Source organism: Garra rufa, chromosome 8 (assembly GCF_049309525.1).
Source record: "Garra rufa chromosome 8, GarRuf1.0, whole genome shotgun sequence".
Classification (NCBI taxonomy): Eukaryota; Metazoa; Chordata; class Actinopteri; order Cypriniformes; family Cyprinidae; genus Garra; species Garra rufa.
In genome coordinates this window covers 1,405,069-1,427,541 of record NC_133368.1, presented here as the reverse complement: position 1 = coordinate 1,427,541, position 22,473 = coordinate 1,405,069, and the positions used below count along the sequence as shown (strand labels likewise).

The 22,473-nt window shown below is 39.9% G+C and overlaps 1 protein-coding gene across 2 annotated transcripts in view; it reads right to left on the bottom strand.

Annotated features, from left to right (window-relative positions):
* The window catches only part of hycc2 (hyccin PI4KA lipid kinase complex subunit 2), a 38,802-nt gene that overhangs the window by 4,598 nt on the left and 11,731 nt on the right, over positions 1–22,473 (bottom strand). For both annotated transcript variants that reach the window (XM_073845347.1, XM_073845348.1), the window contains exons 4-11: positions 22,167–22,268; positions 21,916–22,083; positions 19,156–19,236; positions 12,342–12,457; positions 12,073–12,168; positions 10,639–10,755; positions 10,329–10,416; positions 10,080–10,236 (exon numbers count right to left, since the gene is read on the bottom strand). In XM_073845347.1, the coding sequence (XP_073701448.1) occupies positions 10,080–10,236; positions 10,329–10,416; positions 10,639–10,755; positions 12,073–12,168; positions 12,342–12,457; positions 19,156–19,236; positions 21,916–22,083; positions 22,167–22,268 (925 nt within the window). The remainder of the gene's footprint in view (positions 1–10,079; positions 10,237–10,328; positions 10,417–10,638; positions 10,756–12,072; positions 12,169–12,341; positions 12,458–19,155; positions 19,237–21,915; positions 22,084–22,166; positions 22,269–22,473) is intronic.

Sequence of the window (22,473 nt, the reverse complement as noted above, 5' to 3'; positions counted from 1 at the left end):
ATCTATATTTAAAATGTAATAATCACTTTAATCTAGGTTGTGCTCACTGTTGTAAACAGAAATAGCTTTGGGTGGATGATGTAGGATGTCGGCTTTGTGCATGCGCCGCTCAGAAACTTAGCTTCCTTTGCTTCTGTAAACAAACGTTGTTTTCACGAGACTCACAGATGCATGCGCTACGCATACGTCCAATGCCATCCACCCAGAATGGCTTGCACATGCGACAGCAAAAATGCAAAGTGAGGCACTTTTTATTATGGGTGGATGCACTTTATTGGACTTGTTTTGACTTGCTTTAGAGCCTATTGCCATGATAAAGCTTGAAAGAGCAAGGACATTTTTCAATATAACTGATTGGATTTGTCTGAAAAAGGGAAGTCATATACGCCTAGGGTGGCTTGAGGGTGAGTAAATAATGGGCTACACTACACACTGAGCTTACATACACACACAGACAGTTTGTTGAAGAGTTGTTCAGGCATTTGAGTTGCTGAAGGGAGGATGGAGGACATGCACATGTGACGACACTCGCAAACATGCGTCCCCATTACACTCACAAACTCAAACACTTCCTCGTCAGCAAACTACCATCCCCCATTTGCTTTCCAACCACAATCACGCGATGTGTCTGTCAGGTTTAGTAAGAGTGTGTTTCGCAGACTCAAAAACAGGTCCTGCTGTGGGTTGGTGTGAAGACACCTGTGTGCTGCTTTTGTATTGTGGTGTTATTGTGGTTTCACATAGCTTATGCGTCACCAAATAAAGCACAAGACGTATTTGAGAAACCGCTGTTTACGCTAGTGAATGTGACAGATATTTTCTTTTGAATCACTCAGAACACCTTTCTCAAAGTTTGACTGAAATCATGTATTACATTCCAGTTCAAAACAGTGTTTGATTTTTCCACAAAGCCAGTTTTCGACCAAACTAAATGTGTTTGATCTAAATGTATTTCTGGTACTGTAGGGCTGAAGAGTGGTAACGGACGTGTTTTAAAGGAAGTGAAAATTCTTATGTTGAGTGTCCTTGTGCATGCGTATTAGGGTGGCCCTTATTTATTTATTTTTTTTGAAATGTTAACCTCTCACCCCCCCATTTGTTTCTCCACCAGAGGTATGTAATGTATGCAAAATTTCGTCCAAATAATTGGTCATTTAGGATGTGCTCAAAGTATCTTTTTATCAACAGGTACCTCAAGAGCAGATTGTTGATATTAGCAACGTTTTTGTTCACTGATAAAGTTGACTGTTTCTGATATCAGAGATTGGGGAACAGTTGTGGCCTAAGGGTTACCTGCAACCCAAAGGTTGTGGGTTCGATTCTTGGTACTCTAGGAATTGTAGGCGGGGGAGTGAATGTACAGTTCTCTCTTCCACCTTCAATACTAAGACAGATGTGCCCTTGAGCAAAGTACTGAACCCCCAGTTGCTCCAGTTGGTGCAGACAAACAATGGCAGAACACTCGCAACTTCTTTGTTATTCTTCCTACATGAAGATCCTGGTGCCTGGACAAACAATGCAAATGCATGAAAGAGGTGTTGCAAAGAGGTGTATCCAAAAGTAAAACAGACTCCTCTCAAAGACCGAAGAACAAATGCAGTTCATTATGCAGACTGTCAGAGAGTAACAAAATCTGTTTTCAGTTTCTATAGCTGAAGCACACATTGGATTGTCATCACGATCTAGACCAGATGGCACATTTTTCAAAGAACTTTTATTTTTTGCCCTTTTATGCCTTTATTATGATAGGACAGTATTTGCACAGGAAGTGAAGTGGGAGAGAGAGAGAGAGAGAGAGAGAGAGAGAGAGAGAGAGAGAGAGAGAGGAGGATGGGATCAGAAAAAGTCCTTGAGCTGGGACTCGAACTCGGGACAACTGAAGCGCAACATCACTGCATGTCAATGCACTGCCCACAAGGCTATCAGTTCACAATTCACAGTTTTAATTATTAATTAATTATTAATTCCATGCTGTTATGTAATTCCTGCCGGTACCGAGACTTGAACCTGCAACCTTCAGGTTGCAAGTAACCATTAGGCCACAACTGTTCCCCAATCTCTAATATCAGAAACAGTTTTATCAGTGAACAAAAACATTGCTAACATCACCAATGCAGAGCACAAATTTCTAGTATGGGTCACCATCCTTGGCCTCACGTCACCTCCTCCTCCTTCTCCTTATGGTCATTAAGACAGAATTTTATCTTTGTTGAGCACACCCTAAATGTAGTCCAATTTCAGCTAAATTTGGTTTGTTTTCATTTCTCATCAAGGAGAGTTGACTGGGAAGGTGAGAGCAGATGATTTCAAAAGTCCAAAAATAATGTGTATACTTTGATAAAATATAAAAAGGCTGTGTTCAACCATTAGGAAAATAAAACAAGGGTGTTCATAAGAAGCCAAAGCCATGCACATCTATAGTGTCTGAAGTGGCTCCCGGTGTCTTCCACAAGCACCAAACAATATACACACATTTGGGAAGTGTTGAGGCCATGACAGATCTTCTTGGATGGGATGCTGTTGGTTGAAGTTCACTAAAGGCACTTTAAGTCAGATAAATAATAGTTTTCCAGGACACATTGAGCATGCTCAGTCCATGAGAACAATGCTGAGAGGAAACGAGAAGCGGAGGGATGAAACGGGTGTTCATGCAGGTGAACGAGACGGGCCGTGAGGACCTTGATTGTTGAAAAGCTTTTTACGAACACTGAGTAAAATGCTTCTTATGCAATCAATGAACATAAACAAATACTTGAGAATAAAATAGTTCACAGTCAAAAACAAACACTCACACAGCCGTAATAAATGTCTCATTCAGTTTTGCCTTTATGGCATCAGTATCTGCTCTCCTGTTTATTTAAGATGTCTTAATTTACTGTGCAGGCAGCCTCAGGTCATGGTTGTTATAACATGGTTTGGTCTCAATGCATTAAAGCGTGGCAGAGATATAGTCTGACATCCATTTTTGCATGCTGTTCGCCAAATTCATCTGTGTGTTGTTGGAGAACAATTTGATCAACTATCAACTTGAATTCCAGAACTTTTTGCCAGAATGGTCTGAAGATAATTTAAGCCAATTTTGGTGAAAATCAGACAAACAGTCTAGTTTTTTTTTGTACTAATATGAAAAAAATTGACCTATGGTTCAAAAGTTATTAAAATAAACATGAGTGAAATTTGGACAAGTGGTGGCGCTAGAGAGTTTGAGTTAGAGATACCAAATTTGCTGTGGTTAATGATGAGACTGCCCTCCATCAGTGTACCAAATTACATTAATTTTCCACAAGCGGTTCTATGGGCTGCCATAGACTTCCAGAGCGGAAAAAGAAGAATAGGAACGCCAACAGATACAATAGGTGCCATCACTCATTCGCTGCTTGGCCCCTAAATTAAAATTTTTCGTGGCCTGGGCTGGGAGTGTCCCTTTTGACACAAAACTTTGGCAGTTTAGTTTAGCTTGTGTATAAATAGTTGTTTACTAGTTAATTGTACCTGCTTGTTTTGTTGAAAAAAAGCCTGTCATTAGACAAATGCCTCAACTATTTCCCCTTGTTTGCAAAATATTACATTAGCAGCTAATGCTGTTTGAAAACATTAACAATGCTGCCGAGACGCAGCATATATTTCAAACACAAATGGCGCTGCTGTACAGATGTGTGCTTTCAAAAAGCACTTAAAAGCATTTGCATGTCAAAATACACTAAAAGAATTAAAGTACAATCAGTCATGGCTTAATGGATTGCTAACAGACAGGATAAGATATCTAATGTCAAACCAAATATGGGAAATAATGTGAACGAGCCACTCTAGACTATTCACTTAAGAGCAGCTGCGGCAGTTTTTAGCCCTGAATGTGTGATGCTTCCAGTGCCATCCGCTTTCCAGTTATTTTAGCTGAACAATGTTATGCTGCTTGATGTTGCAAACTGGTATTTGCTGTAGTCTATTATTGTCATCACAAACACACTGGTGAAAACTGCATTCAGCTACAGTAGTGGAAATTTACTTTCAGTAATGCAAGTCAACAGAAGCAGCCTTTGTAAGAAGCTTTTTCGACAATGTGAATGAATGATTTTCAGTCGTGTTTATGTCAGTGGACAGGAGGATTCTCTGCACGGCCCCATGCCGCGGCCTAGCGCTTTACTTATGTGTGTCCTACCAGGGTCGGCATGACTCTCAGGGGTTTTGGGGGAGGTACATTCCAGGAAAGCTGAGCCCTAAAGGAAGTAAGGCCATTGGGTGAGTCTAAGGGGAAATCCCGCCTCCATGATCTGACTCCACCCCCCGCCTACCCTCATGTGTGACTGTGAGAGAGCCCCTCCCTCCTGGCTCATGATTGGCCGCTGGGTCCCGTGGGGCGTGTCGGCCGGTGCGGATGGTGAGGCTGAACTCGGCATCGCTTGAGAAGTCAAAACAATCTGGGATGTAACACAACAGGGGAAATGTGCTTCTTAGTGTCACGGTAAACAGCATGAGCAGAGTGCAGCGTTTTCCCACAGTGCGCTGTGAACCAGCCAAAACACAAAGACAGTGAAAGAACAGACACAAGAAAATCACTGGCACATGCTCCGTCACACACGACAACACTTTCACACGTAGTCTGGACAGATGATGGCGAACTTAGATTATCTGTTAGATGAGCTTTTTAATTGGGCCATCTGACTTTGTCTGCCTGACAGTAAAACGTTTAAACCAAAAGCTTTTTATACTATTTTGATGCTGTATCAGGGTGTGTAAAGACGGATGTAGTTTCAGGCCTCAGAGAGGTGTTTATTATAAATACAATAAACCTAAAACCATTCCACTAGTTCACCTGCCCATCCAGTCCTGATGGTCAATGGTAAACGAACTTGGCTTGCTGTCCGCAATGGAGGTTCAACCCCCCCATTGTGGTACTACCTAAAGGGAGACTAAGAGAAATAGAGGAGGAGATGGGGAGGTGGAGGGATGTCCGAAGAATTGATGCTGGGAAGATGTAATGAGTGCTGCTTATATAGGCTTGAAATGATGATTGGTCCTGAACCTATGTTTGGAACTTCATCCAAATGTGGAATCAAGTGTCCGCATTGTACTCAACTCAGGAGTATCCCCTAGTCCAAAAAGATGAGATCTATTGGTGGTTTCTGTAAGGGCATGTATCACTAATACAATTGCTCAAAATTTTTATTGTCAGACCACTAACTATAGTACACTTTGGAACGTGTCTGACTCCATGCATGTCTTTAAAATCACAGTGCTGTGAAATGTACACCGCATGAAAAGTCATGTTTAATCTTATTAGGTATAGATTTTGGACTGCCATGGAATGTAATGATTTGAGAGATTACAGACAAACACAATCTGACTCAACTAATAACACACAAGTGGTTGTGCTTTTCAAAAATGTTGTTGAAGACACTGAGTGATCAGGGCAGGCTAGAAAAAATAAGCTAACCTCAGTGATATGACTTCTCTAAACAGTCACCCTACAACAGGGATGGGCAAACACAGTCCTGCAGAGTTCAGCTCCAACCCTAATCAAACACACCTGAACAAGCCAAAGGCAGTTTTGTTTTTCAAGGTTGTAGCTAAGGTCAGCAGGATTGAGTTTGTCCATCCTTGCCCAACAACTTCTAACCTGCTAACCTGAGTCAATGAAGGAGATAAGATGAGAAAGATGGGTCGCACGGGTCACAAAGCCTTGTTTACTTACAAATCAGATCTTCTCAACTAAGGCTGGTTAGTGAGAGCCACACCTTGATCCCTTTCACAGAATCTATGGTAAGATACTCAAATGTGGAAAATTCTGAAGTTGCTGCTTTCCCTTTGAGCAGGCATGCCGCAAACTCTAAAACACAACAGGAACTCTGAAAGAGGTGAGGACAAAGCCAAGGATAACATCAGAAGGCCTCTAGAAAACTCTTGAAACTTTGTAAATGTGTCCACTATTAGACAAAGACTGAAGATGAATAGTGTTCATGAAAGGACAACATGATTCCTGTCTAAAACATATTGAGGCATGTCATACATTTGTCTGAAACCACCTGGATGTTCCTCAGTGATTCTGGAAAAAAAGTTCTGTGGACAGGTGAGACAATGTTGAACATATTGGCCAAAATGTACCACGATTTGTTTAGAGGAAAAGAGGCACTGCAACACAACACCAAATCCTCATCTTAACTGTGAAGCACAGCGGATGGAGCATCATGGTTTAGCACTGCTCTGCTGCCTCAGGGCCTGGACAATTTGCAATCATTAAAGGATCAATGGATTTGTAAATGTATAAAGACGACTTACAGGAGAATCTCAGCACAACGGTTCAGGAAGAAAAGACAAGCTGTGCTATCAAGAGAACCCAGAAATTGAAACAAAAACTGAAATAATTGAGACCGATGTGTGTGAAGGTCGAATGTCTTATAAGCAGCTACAAAAAGGCTAAAGGGGGATCTACAAGTCTACAAGATCTACTGTGAATGATTACCCTATGTATTCAATAAAAATGTGAAAAGTTAGTTTTATTAGTTTAGTCAGATTGTGTAAACTAATAACACAATGATTGTGATAATTGTGAGTTAAACAAGATCAGACCACATTCTAAGTAATCAATGCAGAAATCTAGATATTTTCACAAACATATTCTTGTCAATGTACATATAGCACATCAAATATAGTAAGTGTGGAAGCTCAAACATACTTGTTTGACACTTGAGAACCAATGACATGCAAGTGCATTTGAGCTTCTGCAATAACCAATGAGGTTTGTTCTAGCGAAATAACCAAGTACTTAAACGCGCCAGTGCAACGGCATTGGCCAATGCTGTTCAAGCCCACATTTTCCAGTGTAAATCCTGGTTCTGGGAGTGGGAGCTAAACACTATTCCCTAAAAATTGTACGAGGCTTCATCTGAAGTCTAAGGATAGTAATGTCGCCAGCTAACACAATGCCACAATGCAGCATTCATCCTGCATTAGTGTAGACCTAAACTGGCCAATAAAAGGGAAGTAGGACCCAAAACAGCAGATGTATCAAGCACATTTGTAATATCATGTCCAGCATATAATCATAGTCATGGTGACAATGAATGAGGGTCTACAGAATTGTTCATCTCTGTGAAGATCAGACAAACATTATGATCTAGATCAGGGATAGGCAATGTCTGCTCTGGAGTGCTGATGACCGGCAGAATTTAGCTCCAACCCTAATCAAACACACCTGAATAAGCTAATCAAGGTCTTCAGGGTTACTAGGACTAGAGGCAGGTGAGGTTTTTTTTCAGGGTTGGAGCTAAACACTGCAGGACATCAGCACTCCAGAGCAGACGTTGCCTATCCCTGATCTAGGATCACCAAGCTGCCCCCAGAGCGTAGGCCTGCTTCTATGGTGACTTCTGTTGTGTGCAGTGACAAGTCCTTTGCACTATACAGCTCCGAACAGAGCTCTTGGTCTGGGCCTTACTCACCCAGTTGTTTGAGTTGTTTGGCTTGAGACACCTGAATTGGCCACGTTACATGACATGTCACTTGCCTCTCCAGTCTCTTCAAACTCTGGCGAGACCTTGCTTCACCTCGGAAATGAATGATGCAAGTCTCTGTGGAGGAGCCAGATCAAAGGCACCAGCTGTCAAGGTGGGAATTGTCCAGCTAAACTGAGTTAGTTCAACCTAGAGTTGGCTGCGGTAAAGAATGACACTTAACAAGTGAGCTAGGGCCATGCATTTCAGCCCGGGCCCGACTTATTTACGCCCTTTCTGCCACAGGCTGGGCATCTAGTCTTTTTTAGGAGAAGCCTTCAAGTGCACGCAATAGTGCACCGGCAAACGTAATTACCATGAATGTGTCAGTGAGAAATAGTAAGGAGATTATTTATTAATAAACCAGTGCTTTCTCAATCAGTGTCACAAGATCAAGTTGATGATCCTGACTCGCCATCTGCTCGAGGACGCGCCTTTAGAGAGAAAGGCATTTTTACAGATTTTAGACTGAAAGTTTTTTTGTTTTCGATTGAAATTATTTAGTTTGAAAGTAGCAATTTAAAGCTTTCTATAAATATATTTAACAAGACTGTGAGGTAAGTATTTGCTGAGTTTTTGCCGAAGCGCTCCTGCTCAAGACCGAAACAGCGGAAAGCACAACCTGTTTTTTTTCCCTTTATTTTATAAAAGCAAAATGTTTCGGTGATTTTGTGAGTGCACACAAATAAACGTAGACCCTTTAGAGTTGTGAATGATGTATTACTCTTACCTTTATGATAAAAAATGATGCCATATTTTAATGTTTTTTGCGATGCAAGTGATCGCGCTGGCGCCTCCATGTCCTGAAAAGTGCGCTTTAGTCTCCACTCTCCGCACAAACAATTCAATATGTGTCTAACAATGCACATTTATATAGGTTAAACGATTAAAATAACTATGCTCGAGCTGTTTTATATCTTTAGATATCATTTTAGGCAAGTCGTGATGATTTAAGAAGGCTAAATTGATCCAACAAAGGCTATGATCAACTGACTGTCTGCCGCTGGCCACTTGGTCGTTACTTTAAAAAAAACAAAATCTTACATTAAGGAACAAAAAATGCTCCAAACGTTTTTTTTAAATTAACTTAAAATATAATCAATTTGCCACTACATACAAAGCTGAACTATTTTAATAGCTGGAAACAGTAGTATAAGCTGTTTTGGGTGAAAGGGGAAAAAAGACGGGCTGGGTTCGGACTGGGGCTGAGGATTCTGATAAGCTGTCAGACAAGGGCTAGGGTCTATATATGAGGCTCATGCAGGGCTCTAAACTGAGCCACAGGAGAGGCAGAAACACTCCAGTTCAACTTGATTAGAAACTGCACAAGAAAGATATATGTCTTATATCTCATGATATATGTCACAAGGTAAAGCCCTTGGCAGCAAAGTTTTCTGACCGATGACACTCTCATGCCCATGACAGCAGAATGTATCAGATATTGTAACTGTGAAATGACGTCTTTAAAAAGAAAAGTCCACAACACTGCTCTTTTATTCACAAATCTGTTCCTACAGGAGAAGAACTTGTACTATTGGTTGATATACGACAGAAAACCGATTACTGATAAGACACACGTTTCGAGTGTTCATCATTATTTGTTAAATTATATTAAATTTACCCATCAATACAGCCCAAATAAAGTTTCAGTACTGATATGCCCACTAATGCAAAAGGACAAAACTTTTCATGGGGTGTACTTAAGATTTAAAAGCACTGTAAGTATTCAAAGTGCAGTAGCAAAAAAAAAAAGTAAGTTTTAAAAAAAGTAAGAAAAAAAAAGAAAAAAAAAAAAGAATAAAAATATAATTATGTCTCTCTATATATATATCAAATATGTATGATAATGACACCATCATGATGCATGACTTTTTGGTACTGATCCTCGAGGTATCAGTACCATGTAAATGTTCTGCAGAGTCCAGCTGCCTGGAAGTTTCACTGGGGTTGGAGCTAAACTCTACAGGATAATGACCCTCCACAAACAGGTTTGGACAACCAGGTCTGATCACATGAGGTGTAGGAATTGATCCAGGGTGAATTGTCCAGTGTTTGTGAGGTCTGCTTGAGTTAGATGTGTGTGTGTGTGTGTGTGTGTGTGTGTGTGTGTGTGTGTGTGTGTGTGTGTGTGTGTGTGTGTGTGTGTGTGTGTGTGTGTGTGTGTGTGTGTGTGTGTCTCTGTGTGTGTGTGTGTGTGTGTGTGTGTGTGTGTGTGTGTGTGTGTGTGTGTGTGTGTGTGTGTGTGTGTGTGTACCTGGTATTCATCACGTTGTGGGGACCAAATGTCCCCACAAGGATAGGAATACCAGTAGATTTTGACCTTGTGGGGACATTTCTCAGGTCCCCATGAGGAAACAGGCTTATAAATCATGCACAATGAGTTTTTTTGAGGAAGTAAAAGTGTGCACAATCTCCTGTGAGGGCTAGGTTTAGGTGTAGGGTAGGTGTAGGGCCATAGAAAGTACGGTTTGTACAGTATAAAAACCATTACGCCTATGGAATGTCCCCATAAAACATGTAAACCCAACATGTGTGTGTGTGTGTGTGTGTGTGTGTGTGTGTGTGTGTGTGTGTGTGTGTTCATCTCACCCTCTCTCTTCCAGCGCAGTCTGCGGATGGATGCAGCTGTGATGGCGCAAGTGGAAATTCGTCTGATGGTGGGAGTGACCTCCACCTGCAGGAGCTTCTTCCCCTGAGATGCATCCGGAGCGCTGTCAGGCAGAGAGCTCTTCATCGCATTGGCCAGCTAAACAGCACAGAGGCACAGAGCGGGTAAGAAAGCTTAACCAACAGCAGAGAGAGAGTAATCCACAGCCAGGAGAGGTGTCTGAATCGTACCAGCAGCGGCTCAGAATACAGCTCCAGCTGAGCTCTGTACAGGATGTCATCCAAAGCCTCTCTCCCAGCATCCCACTCGCCATTATATCTGTCACAAACACACTTCCATTTATACACAAGTATTAAAACACCAGAGCAGGCATTACTAACAGCTTAATCTAAACAATCATATGAATTGTGCCACCTTGTGGTCAATTTTTACCAAGTTTAGTGCAGATTTTTATGATCAAAAGTATTTAAGTGTATAAGTTTAACAACACTCATTTGAGGTTGGAAGGAATGAGGCGTCTCTACTTGTGTTCACACTTACATGGCATGATAGACAGCAGCGAGCATTTGCACCATGAACTCCGGGTCCAACACCACACGAATGCAGGGAGCCGTCCAGGCCTTCAGCTGCTGACGGGGAAAGCCGCACACGCACAACCTGACACACCAGACACATCAGATCAGCTCTGCAGGAACACCAGCACACATTCATCTCCTGTGCAACGATCTCGGGCTGGACGTCAACGTAACCCAACGCTAATGGCGAAATTGTAGTGTGTTTGGCTGAACACACTACAATTTGAACATTTTGAACATAAATGACATTATGACATAATAAATGACATTTACGTTCAGTTACGACTGTATTGCGATTGTATTTTGTTGACGCTAGCGTTTTACTCGGATGGGCAAAGTGAAAGCCCCATGGCAGTGTGCTTGCTTCTAATGCACAGTTGAGGTCAGAAGTTTACATGTAACTTGCAGAATCTGCAAAATGTTAATTATTTTACCAAAATGCATGTTGTTTTATTTAGTACTGACCTGAATAAGACATTTCACTTTTAAGACATTTACATATAGTCCACAAGAGAAGATAGTAGCTGAATTTATAAAATTGACCCTGTGCAAAAGTTGACATACGCTTGATTCTTAATACTGTGTTGTTTCCTGAATGATCCACAGCTGTGTTTTTTTGTTTAGTGATAGTTGTTCATGAGTCCCTTGTTCGTCCTGAACAGTTCAACTGTCCGCTGTTCTTCAGAAAAATCCTTCAGGTCCCACTAATTTTTCAGCATTTTTGTGTATTTGAACCCTTCCCAACAATGACTGTATGATTTTGAGATGCATCTTTTCACACGGAGGACAACTGAGGGACTCATATGCAACTATTACAGAAGGTTCAAACACTCACTGATGCTCCAGAAGGAAAAAACATGCATTAAGAGCCGGGGGTGAAAACTTTTAAACATTTGCCTGAATATCATTTTTTAATTTTATTTACTACTACCCTTCAGAAGCTACAGAATATACTTACATGTTTCCCAGAAGACGAAACAAGTTAAATTTACTCTGATCTTCAAATTTCAAAAGTTTTCACCCTTCAGCTCTTAATGCATGTTTTTCCTTGAATACTCCCGGTATTGTTTCCTAATGGTTAAATGTGAGATTCTGGAAACGAGAACTAAATTTAGCGGGAACGGTCGGGTCGGGAAGAAAATTATTCTAAGCAGGCAGCGGGTGAACAAAGCCTGAATATATAGCGGGAGGGTGCGGAATAAAATCTCACGGGAGCGGGACTAGAAAAGCAGTCCCGCGCAGACCGCTAATTCAGGTCAGTACTAAACGAAAAAGAACATGTGTTTTGTATGATCCCTCTTACTTTGTTAAAATAATTAACATTTTGCAGATTCTATAAACTTTTGACTTCAACTATAACTGCTGTCTCTGGGTCCAGAGAGAGGAGATGAGATCTCACCGTGAGCTCATTCTGCAGATGGCCTGGTGTGATGAGGGGGGCATGTAGACCACCGCCGAATTATAGCACAGCATCAGGAAACACAGCATCTCAAACCTACGGACACACATAACAAAAAAACATCACCTGCACACAGATCTCCGTTAGCAGTGGGTGCCTTGAGTGTGTATGAACACTACACTTCAAGGACATAGTTGTGGGTTAATTTCACAAATCCTTCCTTTGGGAGATCTTAATTGAGAAATAAACAGTGTTATCGGGACAATGACCTGTTCTGGGCAGTGACGGTCTCTCTCTGCGGGTGCAGGCCGCTGTAGATCACTCTGATCAGGTCATGCTGACACAGAGCTCCCTCAGTCAAAGCCATGGAGCCCAGACTAGACGGCTGAACACATGAACACACACACAAACACAGCGACACTAAACGAAGGTTAGGGACACCACACAAATGCTAACTGTTAGCACATCTATACAGCAGCGGTTCTCATCCCTGTTCCTGGAGCTCCTCAGCATCGCACATTTCGCACGTCTCTAATCAACCACACCTGATTCAGGACAAAGGATGCATCTCCGAAATGTGTACTGTTGAGGATCTCCAGCACCAAGGTTAGGAAGGATCATTAAAGCAAGCATTAAATAACGATTACTGAGCTGAGTTGGGGTAAGTCAGTCTTTTAGGAGCATGAATCGCGCAATCTCTCATCGTAGGACTTGATTTCTTTACAGTGAGAGAAAAATAATATTTGATCCCCTGCTGATTTTGTACGTTTGCCCACTGACAAAGAAATGATCAGTCTATAATTTTAATGGTAGGTTTATGTGAACAGTGAGAGACAATGACAACAAAAAGAAAAAAAAAACATTTCAAAAAAGTTATAAATGGATTTGCATTTTAATGAGTGAAATAAGTGTTCGATCCCCTATCAATCAGCAATATTTCTGGCTCCCAGATGTCTTTTATAAAGGTCACAAGCTCTACCTTAGAGGGAGTGCTCCTAATCTCAGTTTGTTACCTGTATAAAAGACACCTGTCCAGAAGCAATCAATCAGATTGCAAACTCTCCACTATGGCCAAGACCACAGAGCTGTCCAAGGATGTCAGGGACAAGATTGTAGACCTACACAAGGCTGGAATGGGCTACAAGACCATCGTCAAGCAGCTTGGTGAGAAGGTGACAACAGTTGGTGCGATTATTCGAAAATGGAAGAAACATAAAATAACTGTCTCTTTTGTGACAATAAATAATCTCCCTCGGTCTGGGGCTCCATGCAAGATCTCACCTCGTAGAGTTTCAATGATCATGGGAACGGTGAGGAATCAGTCCAGAACTACACAGGATCTTGACAATGATCTCAAGGCAGCTGGGACCATAGTCACCAAGAAAACAATTGGTAACACACTACACCGTGAAGGACTGAAATCCTGCACCCGTCTGAAGTTTACCAGTGAACATCTGAATGTTTCAGAGAAGAACTGGGTGAAAGTGTTGAGGTCAGATGAGAACAAAATCCAGCTCTTTGGCATCGACTCAACTCGCCGTGTTTGGAGGAGGAGGAGTGCTGCCTATGACCCCAAGAACACCATCCCCACCGTCAGACATGGAGTTTTTCTGCTTAGGTGACAGGACAACTGCACCGCATCAAAGGGATGATGGACAGGGCCATGTAGCATCAAATCTTGGGTAAGAACGTCCTTTCCTCAGCCAGGACATTGGAAATGGGTCGTGGATATTCCAGCAAGAAAATGACCCAAAACACATGGCCAAGGCAACAAAGGAGTGGCTCAAGAAGAGGCACATTAAGGTCCTGGAGTGGTCTAGCCAGTCTCCAGACCTTAATCCCATAGAAAATCTGTGGAGGGAGCTGAAGGTTTAAGATGCCAAACATCAGCCTCAAAACCTTAATGACTTGAAGAGGATCTGCAAAGAGGAGTGGGACAAAATCCCTCCTGAGTTGTGTGCAAACCTGCTGGACAACTACAAGAAATGCCTGACCTCTGTGATTGCCAACAAGGGTTTTGCCACTAAGTACTAAGTCATGTTTTGTGAAGGGGTCAACAAATTATTTCACTGCAAATCAATTTATAACTTTTTTGAAATGTGTTTCTCTGGATTTTTTGCTGTTGTAATTCTGTCTCTCACTGTTCACATAAACCTACCATTAAAATTAAAGACTGATCATTTCTTTGTCAGTGGGCAAACATACAAAATCAGCAGGGGATCAAATCATGTTTTCCCTCACTGTAGGTGTACACTAAGGACTAGTTTAGACTAGTTAGACTTAAGCAACTGGCTCTGGTGTGTGAAGTCATTTCACTGCTTACAGTAAACACAGTAAACACAGTGAACGCAGCACTATTCAGTGGCTAACTCATAGAGGTATCAAATATTGATTGGCACTCCCACAACAATTAGCACTCAGTCAATGCTCTGGTTTTGTCACCTAACACAATTATAACCCGCTCAGAAATAAAGGCAAAATAGAGAGAAAGAAAAGAGTGAAAGATATAAAACAGAAGAAAATAAAATAATTATAGAACCAGACAGCTAAACATGTTACATGTCAGACAAATGAGATTGCAGCCAATGACTCAGAGATGAGAAACAAAGCTGTAGTGCATCAGCAGTTCTGCTTCAGGGAACCTCTATTCAAAATGACTGACACAAATCATTTCAATTAATAAGGCTGCACTACGAATAGTCCTTATCACTTAGTTTGGCTGAATGAGCTGCTCTATTTTTATCCGCCAGGAGAATAATGTGACGCTTGGTATTGTATCTGTTACACTGGTATCACCAGGATTTCTGTGACGAGCTCTTATTTTCTGCTGTAACAGCATGGAAAAGGCAACACACACTGCTCTCAGGTGCCCTATTCTCTCCTGTTCCTCAACAGATCTCACGTTTAATTCACTGGAATGCAGTAAGAATGTCTCTATATTTCCCACCAAATGCTCTTTTCTGGTTGTTTCACATTGTCCCAGATCATGGTTTTTCATGCCTGCTACATACAACAGACTTGCATTTATTACGTAAGGAATAATTGACCACAGGCTGTTGAATTATTGAGAAATAATGCGCACTCGACATGTAACGACCACAACACTTCTCATCGCCATCACATTACTACCCAGTGTGCATTACTGTTTAAGAATTTAATGGAACAGAGTCAATTATTTTTATACTTTGAGGTTTCCTTTTGATGTTGAGTGGTTGAGTGGTTGAGGGCTGAGGGTAGCTTATAATTGCATTCATAGATTGAACCTTGAAAGAGGTTTATTGGCAGTCACTGACTGTGGTCCCATCTGAGCATCAGCCGTGTTCCTAATGTTTGTGGCCTTACCAACATGAGCTATCTCTATTGGGTCATTCCGTGTCAACTCAACCAGAGGTTCACCATTTACTCCTGGAGCCATATTGAAATTCCAGTAACTCTGAAACAGAACCATATAGGGCCTTAAAAATGAAGGTGCCAAAAGGAAAGTTTGTTAGAACCCAATGTCTAAAAGGGCATTAAGATATCTTTAATATTACTTGAGTTACAGGAAGGCAAACTTTGGAGAAAGAAAAACTTGAAAAGTGCTGTTTCCCTATTTTTAAATGGTCCCCATTGGCACATAATGCCACAAAGATTGATAAAGTTGACAGGTTTCACTAACAGACATACCCATCTCTGTGTAAAAATAATATTGTGTTGCTGCCATCTTTCTGAATTCATTTTTACCCTCTATAACTTGACTCTGAATCTAAGGTGAGAATTGCCATTTTGGCTTCCATCACTATGCATTTTTATCTTTCAGCAATCAATCATTTGATCTGGGGAAGTTTTGAAAATGTGGTTGATTTGACAAAATGACCCTATTATAATGTTGAAAATCTCTTCTTTGATGAGGAAAAGGTGGTATTTGGTATTTTCCCAGCAGGCATCATGTCTGGGTCCTGTGAAAGCCTATTTTCTTCTCCTGGACCACTGATCCCTAGTATCTGGACTGAATATGTTTGATTTGGACTCTGTTGAGGTGAATGTTGGCCTGTGAGGCATCTGATGTCAGGCTGATCTTCAGGCCGAATGGTGATATTATTCAGGACTTCAGGCATCGCTGAACATCAGATCAGTCACATAGCTGTTGTTGAGCTGATCTGAAGATAATGACAGTGCATTTCCCACACCCACTCCTTTCTTCTTAATCAGGATTTGATGTATGAAGTCCTTGTCAACCATAAAGAGAGGAAGGCTGATGCCATGGCAGATCTTACATTCCTGACTGTTGACTCTCTTCAATAGCGGCATGTTAACGGCTTTATTTCCTGCAGGTGGAATGTGTCTCAAGTGCCAAATCACGTAGCTTGTGGAGTCAATTCAGTACGATTTCCTTCAGTCCTGAGCGCTTCTGCTTTATTCCAGGAGCCTTTCTATTTTTCAGCAATCATATGGCTTCATTCACCTCCTCAATAATTGGTTTGCCATTATTAATGCATGATAAATACTGTATTAAAGATGAAGCATGCTAGTAAAGAGCCCGCAAACATTAGAAATACATTATCTGATGTTTAGATGGTTTCCAATGTACAGTGAGCTTCACAAAAACGCTTCTTAAATATTAATCAAGTAATGCTCTCAGACCTAGGTTAACTGATATCTTTAAGAGGCGTTCATTGTTAGTTTGTCAATGCATATTTGTAATTCAAGCTATCAATGTACAGAAATATTAAGAAATATTAACTGAGGCTGTATACAGGTCTTCTTCACTGTTAGTTTATGTTAACTAATGCACCAATTAACATTACCAAATACCTTTAAACTCATGAGACTCAGTAGATTCCTGGGGCCAAACAGAGTTGAGATACCCAGTGTTTCTATGTCTGCATAAACAGTCCAGTTTACTCAAACAAGTTCATTTCAACATGACTAAAAATAATTGCACTTAGTAGAAAAGTGTAATGTTGAGCAATGCTGCCATCATTGGGCCACCAGGTAAGACACAGGGCCCACAACTGATCTGAAGTATCTAGATTTAGATCCAGAGATGTATTGCCCAATTTCAATGGGAAAGCTCCTGAAGCAACATCACTTGGAAGCGATGCTCAATATCATCACCTTAAGTAAACATGAGTAAATGTTGAAGTGATGTGCTATCTCATGTATTTTAGCACAGGATTGATGTTTTTTAGTTGGCTCAAATGAAATAAGCTCACAGTACTCATAACTATTGCTTTTTAAAAGAAGATGATGTAAGGCAACCGTCTGCCCCAAATAAAACTTGTGTTTGCAATTTGACTGTGAAACACTGTATTTTACCATGCGCTGGCGTAGTACTATGAAACTCAGTATGTGTCATTGGCATCATGCCCTCAAAGTACAGAAATGTAGGGGTCAGCAGCATGTAGTGATCAAAAAGAAAATCTGTGCAAATGCGCAAAAACTCCTGTACACTGAAACAATGATGTACAACCCCTGGAAAAAAATAAAAAATATGGAACCACCACACTTAGATGTTGTTCACCCAATTTTTTTACTTCATAGCAAAAAAACGAATCACAGATATGACACAAAACATTTTTTGTTTATTAATTCAACATTGTGGTTATGTGAAACGTATCTCAAACAAATTAGATTAAGCTCTTTTAATTAACTGAAAATTATTTTCCATATCAAGTACAGCAAAAAATGATGGAATCGTTCAATGTTGAGGAAAAAATGATGGAATCATCAACCAAAAAACACAATTAGCACTTTGTTGCTGCTCTTCTGGCATTTATGACGGCCTGAAATCTTCAGGGCATGGACTGCACTGATGAAAAACAATAGTCTTCATCAAGCTGGTTCCAACTTTCTTGAATAGCGGTTGACAGATCAGCTTTGCAAGATGGAGCCCAGTTTTTCTATTTCCAACATACATCTTCAATTAGACTGACATCTGGACTGTGTGCTGGCCGTATCCTTGAGTTGATGTGCCTTTCCTGAAGAAAAGCTTTAACACTCTTTGCTCTGTGGCAAGATGCATTATCATACTAAGATCATCACCAAACTTTTGATGCAATGAGAAAAGTGTCCAAAAACCTGTGAATTGACTGTTGAGGTGAGGATGGCCATTTCCCCTGCTCTTTTACCTGACATGCAACCCCATATTAGAAATGAGTTGAGAAATTTGACTGTTTTCTTCAGGCAGTCCATTAGAACGGCACCAGACAAAAGTTCCAGCATCGTCTCCTTGTCCGTTGCAGATTTGCGATTCATTACTGAATATCTCTTTCATCCAATCATCCACACTCCATGACTTCCTTAATTTAGTTTTCTTTTTGTTTATGTGTTAATGCTAAATTAATGTTTTCATTTGGCCTTTCTATATGTAAACCTCATTTCATTCAGCTGGTTTCTTACAGTTGTGTCACACACATCAGCTGCTGTTTCCGTCCATTTGTTCTTCGTTCGTTTCATTGTGCATTTTCTGTTTTTAAGGCAAATTGCTTTGAGTTTTCTATCTTGACGCTTTGATGTCTTCTTGATCCGCCTGTATGTTTCTGTTCTAGAATCTTTCCATTTTTTTTGTACTTACATCAAATTTTAGAAACAACTTCCAACTTAGAACTTCTTTTGCCACACTCCATGACGGATTTCCATCTTGAAGGAGTTTTATAATCCTTTCCATCATTTCAACTGACAGCTTTCTTGTTGGGGACATGTTTCCTTACAATTAGCCAAGTTCAACAGCTCATTAAGGTTTGTAAGTACTCTCTTTTAACTGCTGACTAAGTTTTTCCTCAATATTGAATGTTTTTCTCTACTTGATATGGAAAATAATTTTCCATTAATTGATTTTTTTTTTTTAGGTATGTTTCACATAACCAGTGTGTTGAATATTAAAAACCGTTTTGTGTCATATCCATGATTGGTTTATTTGTTATTAAGTAAAACATTTGAGTGTACATCTTCTGAGTGTAGTGATAAAATAAAAGTAAAATAAAATATTAATTACATAAAAAAGTAAGTAAAGAAAGCAGCACAGTGACGTTTCTCATTCCGCAAAGGTATAAAATATTTGTAAAAAAAAAAAATGTATTTTACGCTGGAGCTGTTGTTTACCTCATGATATATGGATGGCTTGGACAGAGACGGGATCATGAACGATAACAGCTTGCTGTTTCCATCTTTATCCACTATTTCCTGCAAAATAAACCGTAATGAGTGTGACACAATCAGGTTATATTGAGCATTATTTTTATTTTATTTTTTCAAAAAGCTACTATTTTAACAGAAAAGTTAAAAACAGAAGCTGAAATACCAGTTAAAGTACCAGTGTGATGTGGCTCACTGGTGTGTGTAGGAATATGAGCAGCAGACGTTGAAGTAATGTATTGCGTAAACCAAATAAAAGGGAACTAATCTGACTGAGAAGTAATGAAGGCATTAGTAATTATTTAGTATCTTTACAACTTTACAACTAAGACTAGAAATATGGTGGAGTTGACAAAAGAGGACATGATGACCTGGTTAATATGGGCTATAAAACTGAGCAAAGAGTCAAATGTGTCTCCAAGTTTACAGACAGCTGGTCAGGGTCTAACCCAAACACCATCAATATCTAAACAGAGATCTGACTCAGTAGAAATTAGCAGTTTGGAGCCAACTAACAAGATGCAGTTTGGTCAGGATTTAGCTTTAAAAGGTTCAAAAGGAATTTGAATGCAGTTGTTCATGAACGAATATGGGATAGAAGAAAGAGAACAGGAGGTAATCTAGATTTGTGTGTCATCCACTTATCCTTCTGAGGCTCAGAAAAGAAGATTTGTGAATTTAGTATTTTGTCATGCCACTACATTGTTTAGAGCATTAGAAAAAAAACAGGAAAATTAGCATTTTTGAAAAATGATATTTATTCATATTTTATTCTATGTCCTCTGTAGAGGACACTAAGTCTCAGTTTTTCTAAAAAATAAAAAATGGCATGAGACATCAAAAAGGCAAAAACAATTGGATTTTTAAAAAATCACCAATCAATTTTAGGTTTCAGATTTTTTTTGTACCAATCTTTGTTTAAGGATGATTCTCAACTATGTTATAAAACATATTAAAAAAAAATATTTGATATACAATCTTGTTTCACACAGTATGTGTGTAAAAATGTCCATAAACTGGTTTTCCCGTTAAACACAGTGTATCCACTGTATCTAATTTGCATATTAATGTGTTGCTGCTGGTCATAATGGAAGTAATAATTGGCCAGATTTTCATAATAATATCTAATATTTCATGAGAATATTGATATATTATTTATTTTCCTATTCAATTGTTATGTCTCCTAAGATGCATAATAAAAATGATTTTAGTCCTGGTGTCCTCTACAGTGGACATGTCCTGTTTCATAACAGGAAGTCATGTTTGGATTTGAAAACCCAACACATTTTCCTGAGACGTCGCTTTATAATAAACAATTTGAAAATTATGCAGATTTAAATGACAATTACAAAATATTATCATATTTCCATAGGGATGTGCAATTTTTCACTAAATACATTTGAGCCATTTGTAAAAACCAAGGAGAGGGTGTGGTCATGGTCAAACGTACACATTTTTGGTATCTAAAAAGCCCCGAATGAGCTCTGCACAGGACATCCAGCCTTAAAACTGTCAAGATGTGAGTTCTCATAGGAATTCACTAAAATATAATGTCCACTACAGAGGCAAAAACGCCATAGCTGAGTCACAGATGGAAATGTAAGCGATGCTACTGAATAATTTGACCTATGGATAGCATACAGACTAAAAACTATTTTGGATCTGTGGTTGGTGACTGAAGTAAACTGCTGCCTAACACCAATACAGGACCAGAGTCGAGGTAATGCATCACAACTAACGCAAGTTACGTAATATTACTTTTTCCAAGTAACTAGGGAAGTAACGCATTACTTTTTAATTGACAAGAAAATATCTGAGTTACTTTTTCAAATAAGTGACGCTAGTTACTTTTCCTCCATTTATTGATTAAAAGCTCTCCTGTCTCCATGTTGAGAGAAATTGTGGGTAAGATGTTACTTTAGTTCTAGAATAAATGTGAACATGCATTAATTCATCCCACTCACTAAAAACAGATACAGTATTCTTCAAAATGAATAAAAATGGTGAAATTCAACCCAAACATGCAATAATTAAAAATGTTAAATTATAAAAATATCCTTTATGTATTTAATCCCATTTCATGAACCGATGTCTTTGCTGCCAACCTTTGATGATCCAATTCATCCATACTAATAAGAAATAATTACTCAAGATAATCTAACATTTGTTTTGTTATTGCTGAAGAGTTGACATTTGTTCTTCTGCGGTCTACTGTACAGACGTCAATTTACTTTTCTCTAAGCCTGAGGCTTTTGGTGTGAAAAGGGTTTTACATTTGACAAAAATACAACTTTTTATATTAAAAACAAACAAGCAAGCCCTGCCCAGATTTAAAAAGTAACGCAACAGTAACGAAACGGAACTAACGTAACTAAGTAACGTAATTAGTTAATTTTTTAGGAAGTAACTCAATATTGTAATGCATTACTTTTTAAAGTAACTTTAACTTGAGGATAAAGGAGACAGCACTGAAGTTTGCTCTAAAGTCACGAAGGGCCAGTGTAATAAGTGCTGCTGAGTCTGCTGATAACAGAGGGTCATTTGCCAGCTTTAATAAAGTGGTTTTAGTACTGTGTAGTGGGCAAAAACAGTTCATGAAGATTTTTGACCACCACCTTCATATACGAACACCAAAACATCCAACATTCAGGGGTTGATACTGAGACTGAAATCATATTTTTCTGCAGTGTGTCTGTGTATGTCACGGCTCGATGACTGAATACGCACCAGGTTGTAAATGCCCAGCAGAAGGGCCTCGATGCAGCCGCTGCTGTGTCTGTCTCTGCGCAGGTAAACCCACATCAGCTCGGGCAGGAACTGCAGTGTGAAGCGGCGCAGACAGTTCTCTGAAGTGCGGTAAAGCTCGAAGAGCTGATGGCAGACCGGCTCCAGCAGCTGTGGACAACACACAGCACACAGATCAAGAGGCAGAAGACCCACTGCTGTTCATGCTCCGCTGGTCCACCATCTCGTCTCACCTCATGGTCAGGGTCCTGAATGACGCTGTAGAGGGCCGGCACAAGTGTATTTTTCTGATGGAGGACTCCGGCATAACCAGACAGCTGCGTTTCAGACAACGCCTGTGAGAGTATAAACCCATACTGAGCATCATTTCAAAACAAACTGTAGCTAAAGAACTGTGCAATATCTCTTGAATAAACTGTATCAGGCAACATGCTTTTAAAGGAGTAGTTCACTTCAAGAACAGACTTTACAGATATTTTACTCACCCTCTTGTCGTCCAAGATGTTCCTGTCTTTCTTTCTTTAGTCGATAATAAATTAT